Source organism: Cervus canadensis, chromosome 6 (assembly GCF_019320065.1).
Source record: "Cervus canadensis isolate Bull #8, Minnesota chromosome 6, ASM1932006v1, whole genome shotgun sequence".
Lineage (NCBI taxonomy): Eukaryota > Metazoa > Chordata > Mammalia > Artiodactyla > Cervidae > Cervus > Cervus canadensis.
Window position 1 is genome coordinate 84,271,188 of NC_057391.1, and position 12,611 is coordinate 84,283,798.

Here is a 12,611-nt window from a genome sequence, read left to right on the forward strand (position 1 = left end):
CTTGTCGGGGCTAGTTGTCAACCAAGGTGCTCACTGCCCCATCTTTTCCTAGTTCAGTCATCAGGCAGGGCTTTTCATTTAGATGAAAGTCTGAATTTACAGAAAATACTATACCAAATTAATGCTTTCAAATTGTGATGATGGAGAAGACTCTTGAGAGTCCCTTGGACTGCAAGGAGATCAAATCAGTCAATGCTAAAGGAAATCAGTCTTGAATATTCATTGGAAGGACTGATGCTAAAGCTCAAGTTCTAATACTTTGGCCACTTGGTGTGAAGAACTGACTCATTGGAAAAGACCCTGATGCTGGGAAAGATTGAAGGCAGGAGAAGAAGGGGGTGGCAGAGGATAAGATGGTTGGATGGCATCACTGACTCAATAGAACTTGAGCAAACATCTGGTGATAGTGGAGGACAGGGAAGCCTGGCGTGCCTCAGTCCATGGGGTCACAAAGAGTCAGACACTACTTAGCGACTGAACAACAACAACTATACTAGATACTAATTTGCCATGTAAGGGAGTCCAGTGGGGTTTCTTGCCATCATGCCCTCCCCAAGGTGCTGCTACACTTGTGCCTGGCCATGCCATGGTCTTGCAGTGGGCAGGTTGGCAGGGGTTGGGATGGGGAGGTGAAGATGCCAACCATGGAGCTTCCTAGCTGAATATCACTGGGCTAACAAGGTGCTCTCCTGCCCCTTTCTTATTGGTAGGAGATCCTCAGAAGAACATCAGTTCAGGCCCCTGCCAGTTTTCACTAGTACCCCAGTACTGCTGGAAAACATGGTGTACTATTGTGTTCCTGGCTTTGCAAACCATTTAGGATTCTCTATGTTCTACCAGGTATAATATCCCATTTAATCTTGATAATTGCGCTGGGGCTGGAGGGAAAGGGGAACAATTCTGGAACAGCTATTGAGTCTCCTGCCTTTGGAAATAAATACAATGGGACTCAGAGAGGTTACTCAACTGTCAGTGGGAAAGGTGTGGAAACTGCAAATAAATAGACAAGCAATTTCAGGGCCATGGAGTAGCTAGAGAGTTCATTTTCAAAGAGCTTTTGAGAGAAGTCTTTGTCTGGCCAGTTCCCAGCTGGGATTCTCTTGTCCGTGTCTCCAGAAATCTGCATTCTAGTTATTCACTGTCTGTCCCAGTCTTGGTTCTATACCCATCTCACAGAAGAGTTCCTCTTCATAGGATGCTACATTCTTTTAAAAGGCCCTTTTCTTTTTATCCTTCTGCCTCCTGTAGGGATGTTTGAGTTCTTTTTCCATTTATTGTTCAATGGAGCCGAGCCTCAGTCTGTCCCTGTGGGACGCCCTATTGTTCTACGTTAATAATTAACCTTTACAAGAGCTCTGGTCATAGGCGTTTAGCCCAAATGCAAAGAAAGCTGCAGTTTGCTTATGACAGAGAGATCTCACATGTTGTTGCGTGGGGATCAGAAAGGAGAAGCTGCTAGCCATTAAACATTTTTCATTTCTTTTTTCGCTCACTTGAGTGATTGCCTAAGAATCTTGCAGTTTTGTTTTGTTTTGTTTTCTCCTCTTTGCACATGGTCAGTCCACTAGAATTAAGAGATTTAGCTTTTGAACTGGGAAGTTGAACATGCATGAATTCCAGTGTGTTATGAAAGATGAGCTCATGGGTGCTGGTAGTACAACGTTGTGCTGAATGTCTACAGGTGGCGAAGCACATGGACTCTGGAGCTAACTCCCCGGGTTCAAGTCCTTCTCTGGCACTTAACTGGCTATGTGACCATGGACTGGTTCCTTAACTACTGTCCATGTCTCTTTCTGCATCTGTAAAATGGGAGAATGATGGTAGGTACCTCAAATGGGTGTTGTCAGGATCTGATGGGGTGCTAGACTTCAGATCCCGAGGACAGCGCCTGGCAGGAGGTGCTCAGTAAATATTAGTATTGTTACTGTTATCAGTGTTACTGACCATGATTTCATCCATGGCGAAGGTTGTATGGTAGGAGGGACCTTTTCAATTCTTTGTTGTTAATCAATAAGAAAAGGCATACATCTTTGCTTAATTCTCTCCTCATATTGGGAGAGAGAAGAGAAATAATTCTACAGCTAGATGTTTGGGATTAAATGAAATATACTGGAATGACTCACTCAGTTAACTTTTTATCACTGAGATGAGTTGTAAGAGTTTAGCACTTAAGTCTTGTTATTTTATTGAAAATGGAGATAAGACAGCTTTCTCAGGTCTGCAGAAAGGATCAAGTGAGTTAACAGCCACCCTCAAAATAGCTGAGATGTTTATGTCCATACTCTGTGCCCTTTCTAAGTGCTTCCCATGTAGTAACTCATTTCATCCTTAAGACATAGTCTATTCCTATATTCCCATTTTCAAAGGAGGAAGCAAACCCAAGGCAGTTAAATAACTTTGAAGTTCACACAGCTTGGAAGTAGTGGATGTGGGATTTGAACCTAAATTGGGGTCCTGATTTAGAATTTGAATAAGACAATGTGAAGGACATAGCAAACTGGTCTACATAATCAGTACTCAGATGCTAGCCCTTTTGCCATCTGTTTTCCCCTGTTTGTTGTTATGATATGGATGTGACATTGCCTAGAGATCAAAGGACCAAGACCTATCTGAGGGCACTGCATCAGAATTCAGTTTTAACAACTTTAAAACCTCTTTGAAATTCTAATTTGGGGAACAAGATTAATCCCTAGTTTTACATGGGTTATATGAAGTTTAGAAAGTCATAATTCTTTAAAATGTTTTAGGGTGTTTCATTCTCTTATTGTGTGTATATAGAGGATACATGCAATGTGGAGAAAAATATAGATCTTCCCTACCAACTCTTAACACAGTCATTAAAAAAAAAAAAAAAAAACAGTAAAACAAAACCAGTGAAAAGTAAGTCTCTCTCCACTCCTGAATATTAATTCTACAAATCCTCTCCCCAGTGACCGTTTTATAGTTTCTTGTGTTTCCTTCCAAAAATGTTTAATGCATTTGCAAACATATATACATAAAATGCACACTTCCTAACACACACACCCACTTTGCATAATGATAGCATAATGCACATGGTTCTGTTCCTTGCTGATTCACTTCACAGAATTACTCAGAAAACCCATGTCAAAGCTGGGAGCACTGCTTTGTTTTTGACGGCTGCCTAATGTTGCATTATAAGGATGTGCCAGTCTGTTACTGATGGTCATTCAGGTTGTTTCTGGTCTTTTACCGAGGACACTTTAGTAAATATCTCTGGAAATATTTGTGTGTGTGCAACTCAGTCTCTTTAGATTTCTACTTGCATTGTATAACTTTCTTGACACTGCAAAAAATTGGCCAGAAGGAAACAGACAAAAGGAATACAGTGGAAATGCAGGGGCTTATTCAGGGCTTCTGTGCACCTCAGAGCTTTGTGCAGGTGCTTTTCAAGTGCTGTGTCTCATATTTCCCATGTTATTTCAGACTGTCGTGTCCTGAAGCTTCTTCTTGGGCCTTTTTCCTGAGTTCCCAGTGAGCAATGGATGGTTGCAGCTTGCAAGATTGATTCATATGGCACTTATTTGACTTTTGACAGGTTGTTTATAAGAATAATGACATCCGTCTGGAGCTGTCTCGCTTGGCCAGGATTGGGGACACCAAGATGAAGATCTATGGTGAGGTAGTATTCAAGTGTGAGAATGTGGCCACACTGGACCCCATCAACTTTGAGACCCCAGAGGCTTACATCAGCTTGCCCAAGTGGAACACCAAACGCATGGGCTCCATCTCCTTTGACTTTCGCACCACTGAGCCCAACGGCCTGATCCTCTTCACTCACGGCAAGCCCCAAGAAAGAAAGGATGCGCGGAGCCAGAAGAACACCAAGGTGGACTTCTTTGCTGTGGAACTCCTCGATGGCAACCTGTACCTGCTGCTTGACATGGGCTCAGGCACCATTAAAGTGAAAGCCACGCAGAAGAAAGCCAACGATGGGGAATGGTACCACGTGGATATTCAGCGAGATGGCAGATCAGGTAGGAAGAGGCAGGGTGTGTGCAAACTTCCCTTTCCTTATAGTTTTTTTTTTTTTCATTTTAATGTTTGCACTTGCTGATTCTTCTGCTGTTCTCCTTAATGCTTGTTGTAAGATGATGTTGCCGAACAAGACACCTGTCTTATCAAAGGCTGACATTCTTCTCCTCATCCCCCTTGTCAATCACTGCACAATGGTTTCAGTGATAGCTCTGAGACCCTGGGACTGAGGATGCTTTTACAAGGAGCATTCACACTGCTACCAAAGTGACTGTCATGTCACTGGTGTGATGGTTTCCACCCCCCCCTCCTCCTTTTTCTTATCACCATAGAAACCAACTGTGACATCACAGATGCTGCACTATGTGATTACTCTTGTAGAATAAGCCGCACTGTGCAAGAGTTTATGCAACAATACACCCTTCAATAATTGTCAAGAGTCATATCGCAGGGGAAAATTATGACAAGAAAGGAAAAGACAAATTGATTTTTCCTGAAGTCATGTTCAATTTAAAGCCTTCCTTTGGTGTGAAAGCCTATATTTCACTCACTGTTTGCTCAGACCTCACTGACTCTCCCCTCCTCTTCATAACCTTCTGCATTTGCTTCAAATGGCTTTGTTTCTGCAGCCGTGGATCAAACAAGCTAGCCCCAGGCAGTACATAGCCACTCTGGAATAGTAACAAAGGGTGGGAGTGGGGAAACACAAATAGAGAAGCTGAGGCTTTGGAATGCCTGAACAGTCTGCCTGCTTTCTGTGGACATGTGGAGATGAAGGTCACATCCTGTGCCATCAGAAAGGACATTTCACCCCGAGTAGTAATTAGGGCATTTGAATTTCACATTTATTTCCTGATTCTCCATTTAGGTAGTATCATACTCAAGAAAAGTCTCGGCTCTGTTTGCCACATTTTGAAGGTTTTACTCTCCTGGTGAACACAAAAATGCCTTCCTTTTGGACATTCTGTTTCTGGGTACATTTGGCCAATAATAGAAAGCAGTAGGTTCCCCTAACAGGCTGTAGCCAGGGATGGCCGGGCATGCGCGGATGGCTCTTCTGAATCCTCCCAGAGCTGGAGGGATGGCGGAGATGAGCAGTGTTGCCCTTAGGAGGAGCCGCTTAGGTTCTGTGCAAAGGGCAGACGTGTGGCAGATTGCAGACCTGGATGGTTTATTGCCCAGCAGGCTGCCTTATTGATTGCCTGAAATTTGATCAGAACCAAGAGACTTCAAATGAAATGTGTTTGTTGGGCAAGAATGAGCATTTTGTTCTTTTTAAGCAGAAAACACACAAACTTAATTTCTTCTGAGGCCAAATCTTTCAAAGTTTATCCATAAATATGTTGGCAGGGGAGGAGCGAGAAAGCTGTCTGAGAATTATAAAAGAAACACTCCTGTTAGTTTTTATTTAAGACTGTGCACATTGGGTCTTTGGACTGGTCATGGTTGACGGCTTTCATGATGGACTAACCTCGACCTTGGCACAGCTTAAATGTCACCTATCTGTGTCACGGCAGGCTAGAACATGTAAAATTGCCACATATCTTTCTGTTTATGCTCAACACTAATTGCTTTTTCAAGTAGGGTGTTATTTTGTCTGGGTAGAACCATCAGTAGACCCAATTTTGACAAACAAGTTTTGATTACAAAACACTTTAATATTATACTTGAGTGCTATGGCATTGGTTAATACTTTGACATACTGATAAATTTGATCAAAACCTATAAAAATTTACTGAGTAAACTAGGGGGGCGACAGAGGATGAGATGGTTGGATGGCACCACTGACTGAATGGACATGAATTTGAGCAAACTCTAGGAGACAGTGAAGAACAGGAAGCCTGGTGTGCTGTAGTCCATGGCGTGGCAAAGAGTGGACATGACTTAACGACTTAATACAACACACACTGATAAGTTTGATTAAAGCCTATAAAAATTTACTGAGTAGGCAAGGAGGTGATAGAGGATGAGATGGTTGCATGGAATCACCAACTCAACGGACATGACCTTGAGCAAACTCTGGGATATAGTGAAGGACAGGGAAGCCTGGCATGCTGCAGTCCATGGGGTTGCAAGGAGTTGGACATGACTTAGTGACTAAACAACAACAAACAAATAATTGTCATATAAAAGCAGCATAACAACATTTTAATATGTTTTTAATGTAGATTTATTTTTATTCAGAAATACTTTCATATTCACTGTTAATTAGAAGTTTAAAAATTCAAAAGGGACACAAAATAATTGGTCTTAAAGACACAAAAATGGGTCTTAGAAGTTATGTCAAACTTGCAAGTTTTAAAAGTGACATTTATACAGTGTAATTTAGGTCTCATAAGTAATTTTTTATAATCAAATTATTTCAGAAAGAACACAAATTACCATATTACTTTTTAGATTTTTTTTGTTTTACAATATGTTCTTGTCAATAGATTATTTAAAAATACTTAAACCTGATAGAAAATAATTTTTTAAACAACATACCATGGAAGAAATACAGTATCAGAGACACCCCTGTCATTTACATGCTCTGGAGATGGTAAATATTATGATTGAAAAGAAAAAAAAGCTCTTATCCCATTTCTGAATATTTCCACTTGGCTCTATTGTTCTTTAAACAAGTTTAGATTTGAAGAAATTTCAGAAGAAGGGTTTTTTAAGAAATGAAGAACTTCATTTCTTCCTGAGGGTATTTTCCAGTATGTTGTTCTTATCAGTTCAGTTTGGTCACTCAGTCATATTCAACTTTTTGCGACCCTATGGATTGCAGCATGTCAGGCTTCCCTGTCCATCACCAACTTACTCAAACTCATGTCCATTGAGTCAGTGATACCATCCAACCATCTCATCCTCTGTTGTCCCCTTCTCCTCCTGTCTTCAATCTTTCCCAGCATCAGGGTCTTTTCCAAAGAGTCAGTTCTTTACATCAGGTAGTCAGCATATTGAAGCTTCAGCATCAGTCCTTCCAATGAATATTTAGGGTTGATTTCCTTTAGGATTGACTGGTTTGATCTCCTTGCAGTCCAAAGGACTCTCAAGAGTCTTCTCCAACACCATAGTTCAAAAGCATCAATTCTTTGGTGCTCAACTTTCTTTATGGTCCAACTCTCACATCCATATATAACTACTGGAAACACTGTAGCTTTGACTGGATGAACCTTTGTTGGCAAAGTAACATCTCTGCTTTTTAATATGCTGTCTAGGTTGGTCATAGTTTTTCTTCCAAGGAGCAAGTGTCTTTTAATTTCATGGCTGCAGTCACCATCTGCAGTGATTTTGGAACCCAGAAAAATAAAGTCAGCCACTGTTTCCACTGTTTCCCCATCTATTTGCCATGAAGTGATGGGACCAGATGCCATGATCTTAGTTTTCTGAATGTTGAGCTTTAAGCCAACTTTTTCACTCTCCTCTTTCACTTTCACTAAGAGGCTCTTTAGTTGTTCTTCACTTTCTGCCATAAGGGTGGTGTCATCTGCATATCTGAGGTTATTGATATTTCTCCCAGTAATCTTGATTCCAGCTTGTGCTTCATCCAGTCCAGCGTTTCTCATAATGTACTCTGCATATAAGTTAAATAAGCAGGGTGACAATTTACAGCCTTGACGTACTCTTTTCCCTATTTGGAACCAGTCTGTTGTTCCATGTCCAGTTCTATCTGTTGCTTCTTGACATGCATACAGATTTCTCAAGAGGCAGGTTAGGTGGTCAGGAATTCCCATCTCTTCCAGAATTTTCCACAGTTTGTTGTGATCCACACCATCAAAGGCTTTGGCATAGTCAATAAAGCAGAAATAGATGTTTTTCTGGAGCTCTCTTGCTTTTTTGATGATCCTACGGATGTTGGCAATTTGATCTCTGGCTCCTCTGCCTTTTCTAAATCCAGCTTGAACATCTGGAAGTTCTTGGTTCACTTGAGGAAGACTGGCTTGGAGAATTTTGAGCATTATTTTGCTAGCATGTGAGATGAGTGCAATTGTGCAGTAGTTTGAACAGACCTATACTAAAACGAATAGTTATAAAAACTTTGTTGTTGTTGTTTAGTCACTTAAGTCATGTCTGACTTTTCTGTGACCCTGTGGACTTCAGCCTGCAAGGCTCTTCTGTCCATGGGATTCTTTAGGCAAGAATACTGAAGTGGGTTGCCATTTCCTACTCCAGAGGATATTTCTGACCCAGGGATCGAACCTGCATCTCTTGTGTTTCCTGCATTGGCCGGCAGATTCTTTACCACTGAGCCTTCTGGAAATCCCTATAAAAAGTTAAATGTATCTATTTGTGGTGCCTGCTGCTCATCCTCAAGAATATGACTGAGAGGTGATCTTGGGAACCTTTTATTTTCATTCCCCAACTGGAGGACTGACTCTCAAAACAGATGTGGTCACACACTTAGAGGAGGGTTTTGCTCAGAAGGGATTGCTTAAGGCTCCACTATTTAAATCGGTTCCAGGTGCTGTTCTTCACTGGGCAATAGAAGTTCCTGACTGTTAGTTGGTGATCAGATTATCTCTGTGGAATGTGGTGAGTTAAGAAAGCAAAGTGTGCAGGAGAGATGTTGAGGCTTGGCGTCCCTTTCTTCATTTGTAAAATAGGGGAATATGAACATCAGCCTCGAGATTATTCTGAAGCTTGAGTGCAGAAAATCACAGAAAGTACTAAAAATGGTGGCCGGGACAGTCTTATTGTTATGTAGGTTTTCTAAAAGATTTAAAAGCAAAAAGGCAAAGCTGGCTTCTCCAGGAGAAAATTTGCAGGGGAGCATTGGGGGAGCAGGCCTGACTGAGCTGCCCGGTGCCCCCTGGTGCTCTTTCTGCTTTCCACTTCTGGGCAGACTTCGTGATTTAGAGTGTGCTTCACTGTCTTGATCTCATTTGATCTCCCAGGCTCTTCAGGCTGTCCTCTGTCATAGCTGAGGGAACTGAGACGCAGATGAGGGAAAGCTGGCTGACGGGTGGCCCTGTTATCCTGGTACCAATAAAGGACTTTGAGAAGACTAAATTTTTGGAAGTTTTGGCATGATGTTCAGATATCAGTTTTATTTTGCAGTTTAGGACATTGATCTGTAACTGGGTTCAGGGACTGGTACAGGGTTAGGAAGCCGTTTAAGACTGGAACTCCCGTTCCTGAGTTCCCAGGTCAGGCTCAGGCTTCCATCTGTGATCTCGTGTGCCCTGTCCAGCCCTGATCTCATCTCTTGTTGACTTCCTCTGGCATCCTCAACTCTAGTCACACTCCTGCCTACCCCAGGGCCTTTGTAAGTGTCATTCCCGGTGCCAGACACATTCCTCTTCCCCCTGGACTTGGCATGCCTGGATCCTTCTCAGCGTTCTGGTTTCAGCTTACCTGTCACGTACTTAGAGAAGCCTTTACCAACTGTACACTTGAAAGCAGAACCTGTCTGCTGGGGCTGCTGCAAACAATTAACTGCCTTCCTCCCAATTGCCATTTGTCTGTCTCTTTTGTTTATTCAGTGACTTGTTTATTTTCTCTTCCCCTGCTCTGGAATATCAGCTTCATGAGAGCAGGGCCGTGCCTGTCAAGTTCATGTCTGTGCTTGGAACTATACTAGACATAGAACAGGTTCCAATATATATTTGTTAAGTGAACACACGAAGAAACACGTTCCAGTTAAAATTTATCAAAAGCAATGAGTATTGAAAATACGTACTGGCTGGTCGGGTACCTAAGACAAGTACAGAGGAATCAGCTCATGGGGAGAGAGGAGAGAGAGACGGAAAAGCAGGCTCCATCCTCTTGCAATGGTGAGCCAGTGGTGAAGACTCAGGCGGGACTTATAGACTCTGTCCTAGGTCCAGAGTAAGAAGCACCTTACATATATGAGCTCATCTGCCTGCAGTCCATAGGGTGCAGAGTTGGAAGTGACTGAAGCGACTTAGCATGCATGCATGCAGCCATCACGCCAACCTGTGAGGTGGGACAGTTCCTTTCCCATTTTACAGATGAGGAAATTGAGGACTTAGAAAAGTGAAGTCACTTCTTCAGGGTTATCTGACTAGTAGGTGGCAGAGCTAGGATTTAAACACAGGAAAGGATGGTGCTGCTGTCCGCCTATATGGCATGCAACCTTTCAGCCAAGGCTTTTAGGTAGGGGAAAAAAAAGATACTGTTTTAGGTTCTGGCCACTGGGATTGTCCTGGGTCCCCCTCTGGGCTCAGCTGTCTTAGCTGGCAGGGACCAAAACCAAATGGCCTGCACTGTCCTTTTTTACCATTTTGTGGCCTTTCATTCCCCACTCACATGGTTCTCTCCTGGCTGGGCCACACTGGTCTCCCATTTCACCCGCTAGGTTCCTTTCATTTGGTTCATCAACTGGCAGGCTCACCTGGGATGCCAGGAGGGCTGTGAGCTCACTCTTTGTCTCCATTCTCCCATCCCAGGTACCATATCAGTGAACAGCAGGCGCACGCCGTTCACCGCCAGTGGGGAGAGCGAGATCCTCGACCTGGAGGGGGACATGTACCTGGGCGGGCTGCCGGAGAACCGCGCTGGCCTCATCCTCCCCACGGAGCTGTGGACCGCCATGCTCAATTACGGCTACGTGGGCTGCATCCGCGACCTGTTCATCGACGGGCGCAGCAAGAACATCCGGCAGCTGGCGGAGATGCAGAATGCCGCGGGCGTGAAGTCCTCCTGCTCCCGGATGAGCGCCAAGCAGTGCGACAGCTACCCCTGCAAGAACAACGCGGTGTGCAAGGATGGCTGGAACCGCTTCATCTGCGACTGCACGGGCACCGGCTACTGGGGACGGACCTGCGAGCGGGGTGAGTCGCGCGGTGATGCGCTGGGTGAGAGTGCGGAGACGTGCCTGGGCTTCCTTTGCTATCGCGGACACTTTTTTGGGACCTCCTGTGCGTGCGTGCTTCTGCAGGAGAATTTTCTTGGGTTCACTGCTTTCCAGGTGACACCCTTTCTAGGTCTGGATGTTTGGCTAGGTTTGGCTAGGATTGGATCGTAGAGAGGGAAACCAGCATAAATAGGAGCTTGGTCATGATGCTTTTTTGATGGAGTGTTTGACATCTCTTTGAGAAGGCCAATACTTTTTCTTGGGGGATTCTGGCTGGGCTCACCAACTGGCTGTTTCATTTGTTCCTTGAACTCATGCTTTTTGGGTGCTTTCTCTGGGCTAGCTCTCAAATTAGGCTTTGGAAATACACTGTAGAATAAAACAGCCCCAGCCCTGTTCTTTGGAACTTGCTGCCTAGTGAAATAGTTAGCTGTTAAATAAATAATCACGTACATGTGGGGTTTTATGAGGCAATGGTGTGTTGGTTAAAAACATGAATTCTGGGGCGAGACTGGGTGAGAAATGTGGCCTTCGTAGAGTGATATGAACTCAAGATAATATCTTTGAGACTTGATTTCCTCTTCTTTAAAATGGAGATAATCAGGTTCCTTTCCTCATAGCTCAATTGGTAAAGAATCCACCTGCAATGCCAGAGACCCCAGTTCAATTCCTGGGTTGGGAAGATCCCCTGGAGAAGGGATAGGCTACCCACTCCAGTATTCTTGGGCTTCCCTTGTGGCTCAGCTGGTAAAGAATCTGCCTGCAATGCGGGAGACCTGGGTTTGACCCCTGGGTTGGGAAGGTCCCCTGGAGAAGGGAAAGGATACCCCCTCCATATTCTGGCCTGGAGAATTCCACAAACTGTATAGTTCTTGGAGTCACAAGGAGTGGGACATGACTGAGCGACTTTCACTTTCACTTTCTTTACTTGCTAAGTGAAGTGAAGTGAAAGTTGCTCAGTCGTGTCCCACTCCTTGTGACCCCATGAACTATATAGTCCGTGGAATTCTCCAGGCCAGAATGCTGCAGTGGGTTGCCCCTTCCCTTCTCCAGGGGATCTTCCCAACCCAGGGGTCAAACCCAGGTATCCCACAGTGTGGGCGGATTCTTTACCAGCTGAGCCACAAGGGAAGCTTCCTACCTGCTATTAATCATGATTAAATGAGTCAATAGATTCCTGTACTATGGAAAGCATATAGTCAATGTCAGTGATTGTTATGGTCATAATTATTGTCATTGACATCATTAACGGGAAAGTACAGAAAAGTCTGGGATTCCTTTTCAGGGGGATCCAACATACTATAGGGATTCATAGAAAGCTTCTGCAAGAAAGAAATATGTAGGTTGAGACTTGAAATATGAGAGATAGCTAGCTTGGCAACAAGGTGGGAGAAAACCACGTGTCTTAGATTGGAAGGACGTTGTGTGCCAAGAGGTAAGAGACCATGGCACAGTTGAGGAACCAAACAAAGTCCACAACTAAATGGAGTGGGGAGTGAGGGTGGGGGGAAGGATGTGACAGGTGACTGAAGTGTTGGGGAATAAACAGTGGGGGCTGACCCTTTAGAAGAGGCCATCTACCACTTTAACTTCTTACATTTGCACTGAATTTACAGTTTGGGTAAAAGGCGGAGATAAAGTTAAGCAAAGAGATAACATCAAGATACAGAGATGCCAGTCTATAAGCCATATCCAGATTGCAGCTTGGTCAATTGTTTTACATGCCAAGGACACACAATTCAACTGACTGTCTATGAATTGTCTACCTAGATTTTATATGAAAGGATACTTTAAACAGTTAACAAATTTTTGCTGA

At 43.6% G+C, this 12,611-nt stretch overlaps 1 protein-coding gene across 12 annotated transcripts in view; it reads left to right on the plus strand.

The window, feature by feature from the left end:
* NRXN3 (neurexin 3) overlaps positions 1-12,611 on the plus strand; it is a 1,769,272-nt gene that overhangs the window by 561,804 nt on the left and 1,194,857 nt on the right. For all 12 annotated transcript variants that reach the window (XM_043472668.1, XM_043472663.1, XM_043472670.1 and 9 more), the window contains 2 exons: positions 3,557-3,995; positions 10,389-10,772. In XM_043472668.1, the coding sequence (XP_043328603.1) occupies positions 3,557-3,995; positions 10,389-10,772 (823 nt within the window). The remainder of the gene's footprint in view (positions 1-3,556; positions 3,996-10,388; positions 10,773-12,611) is intronic.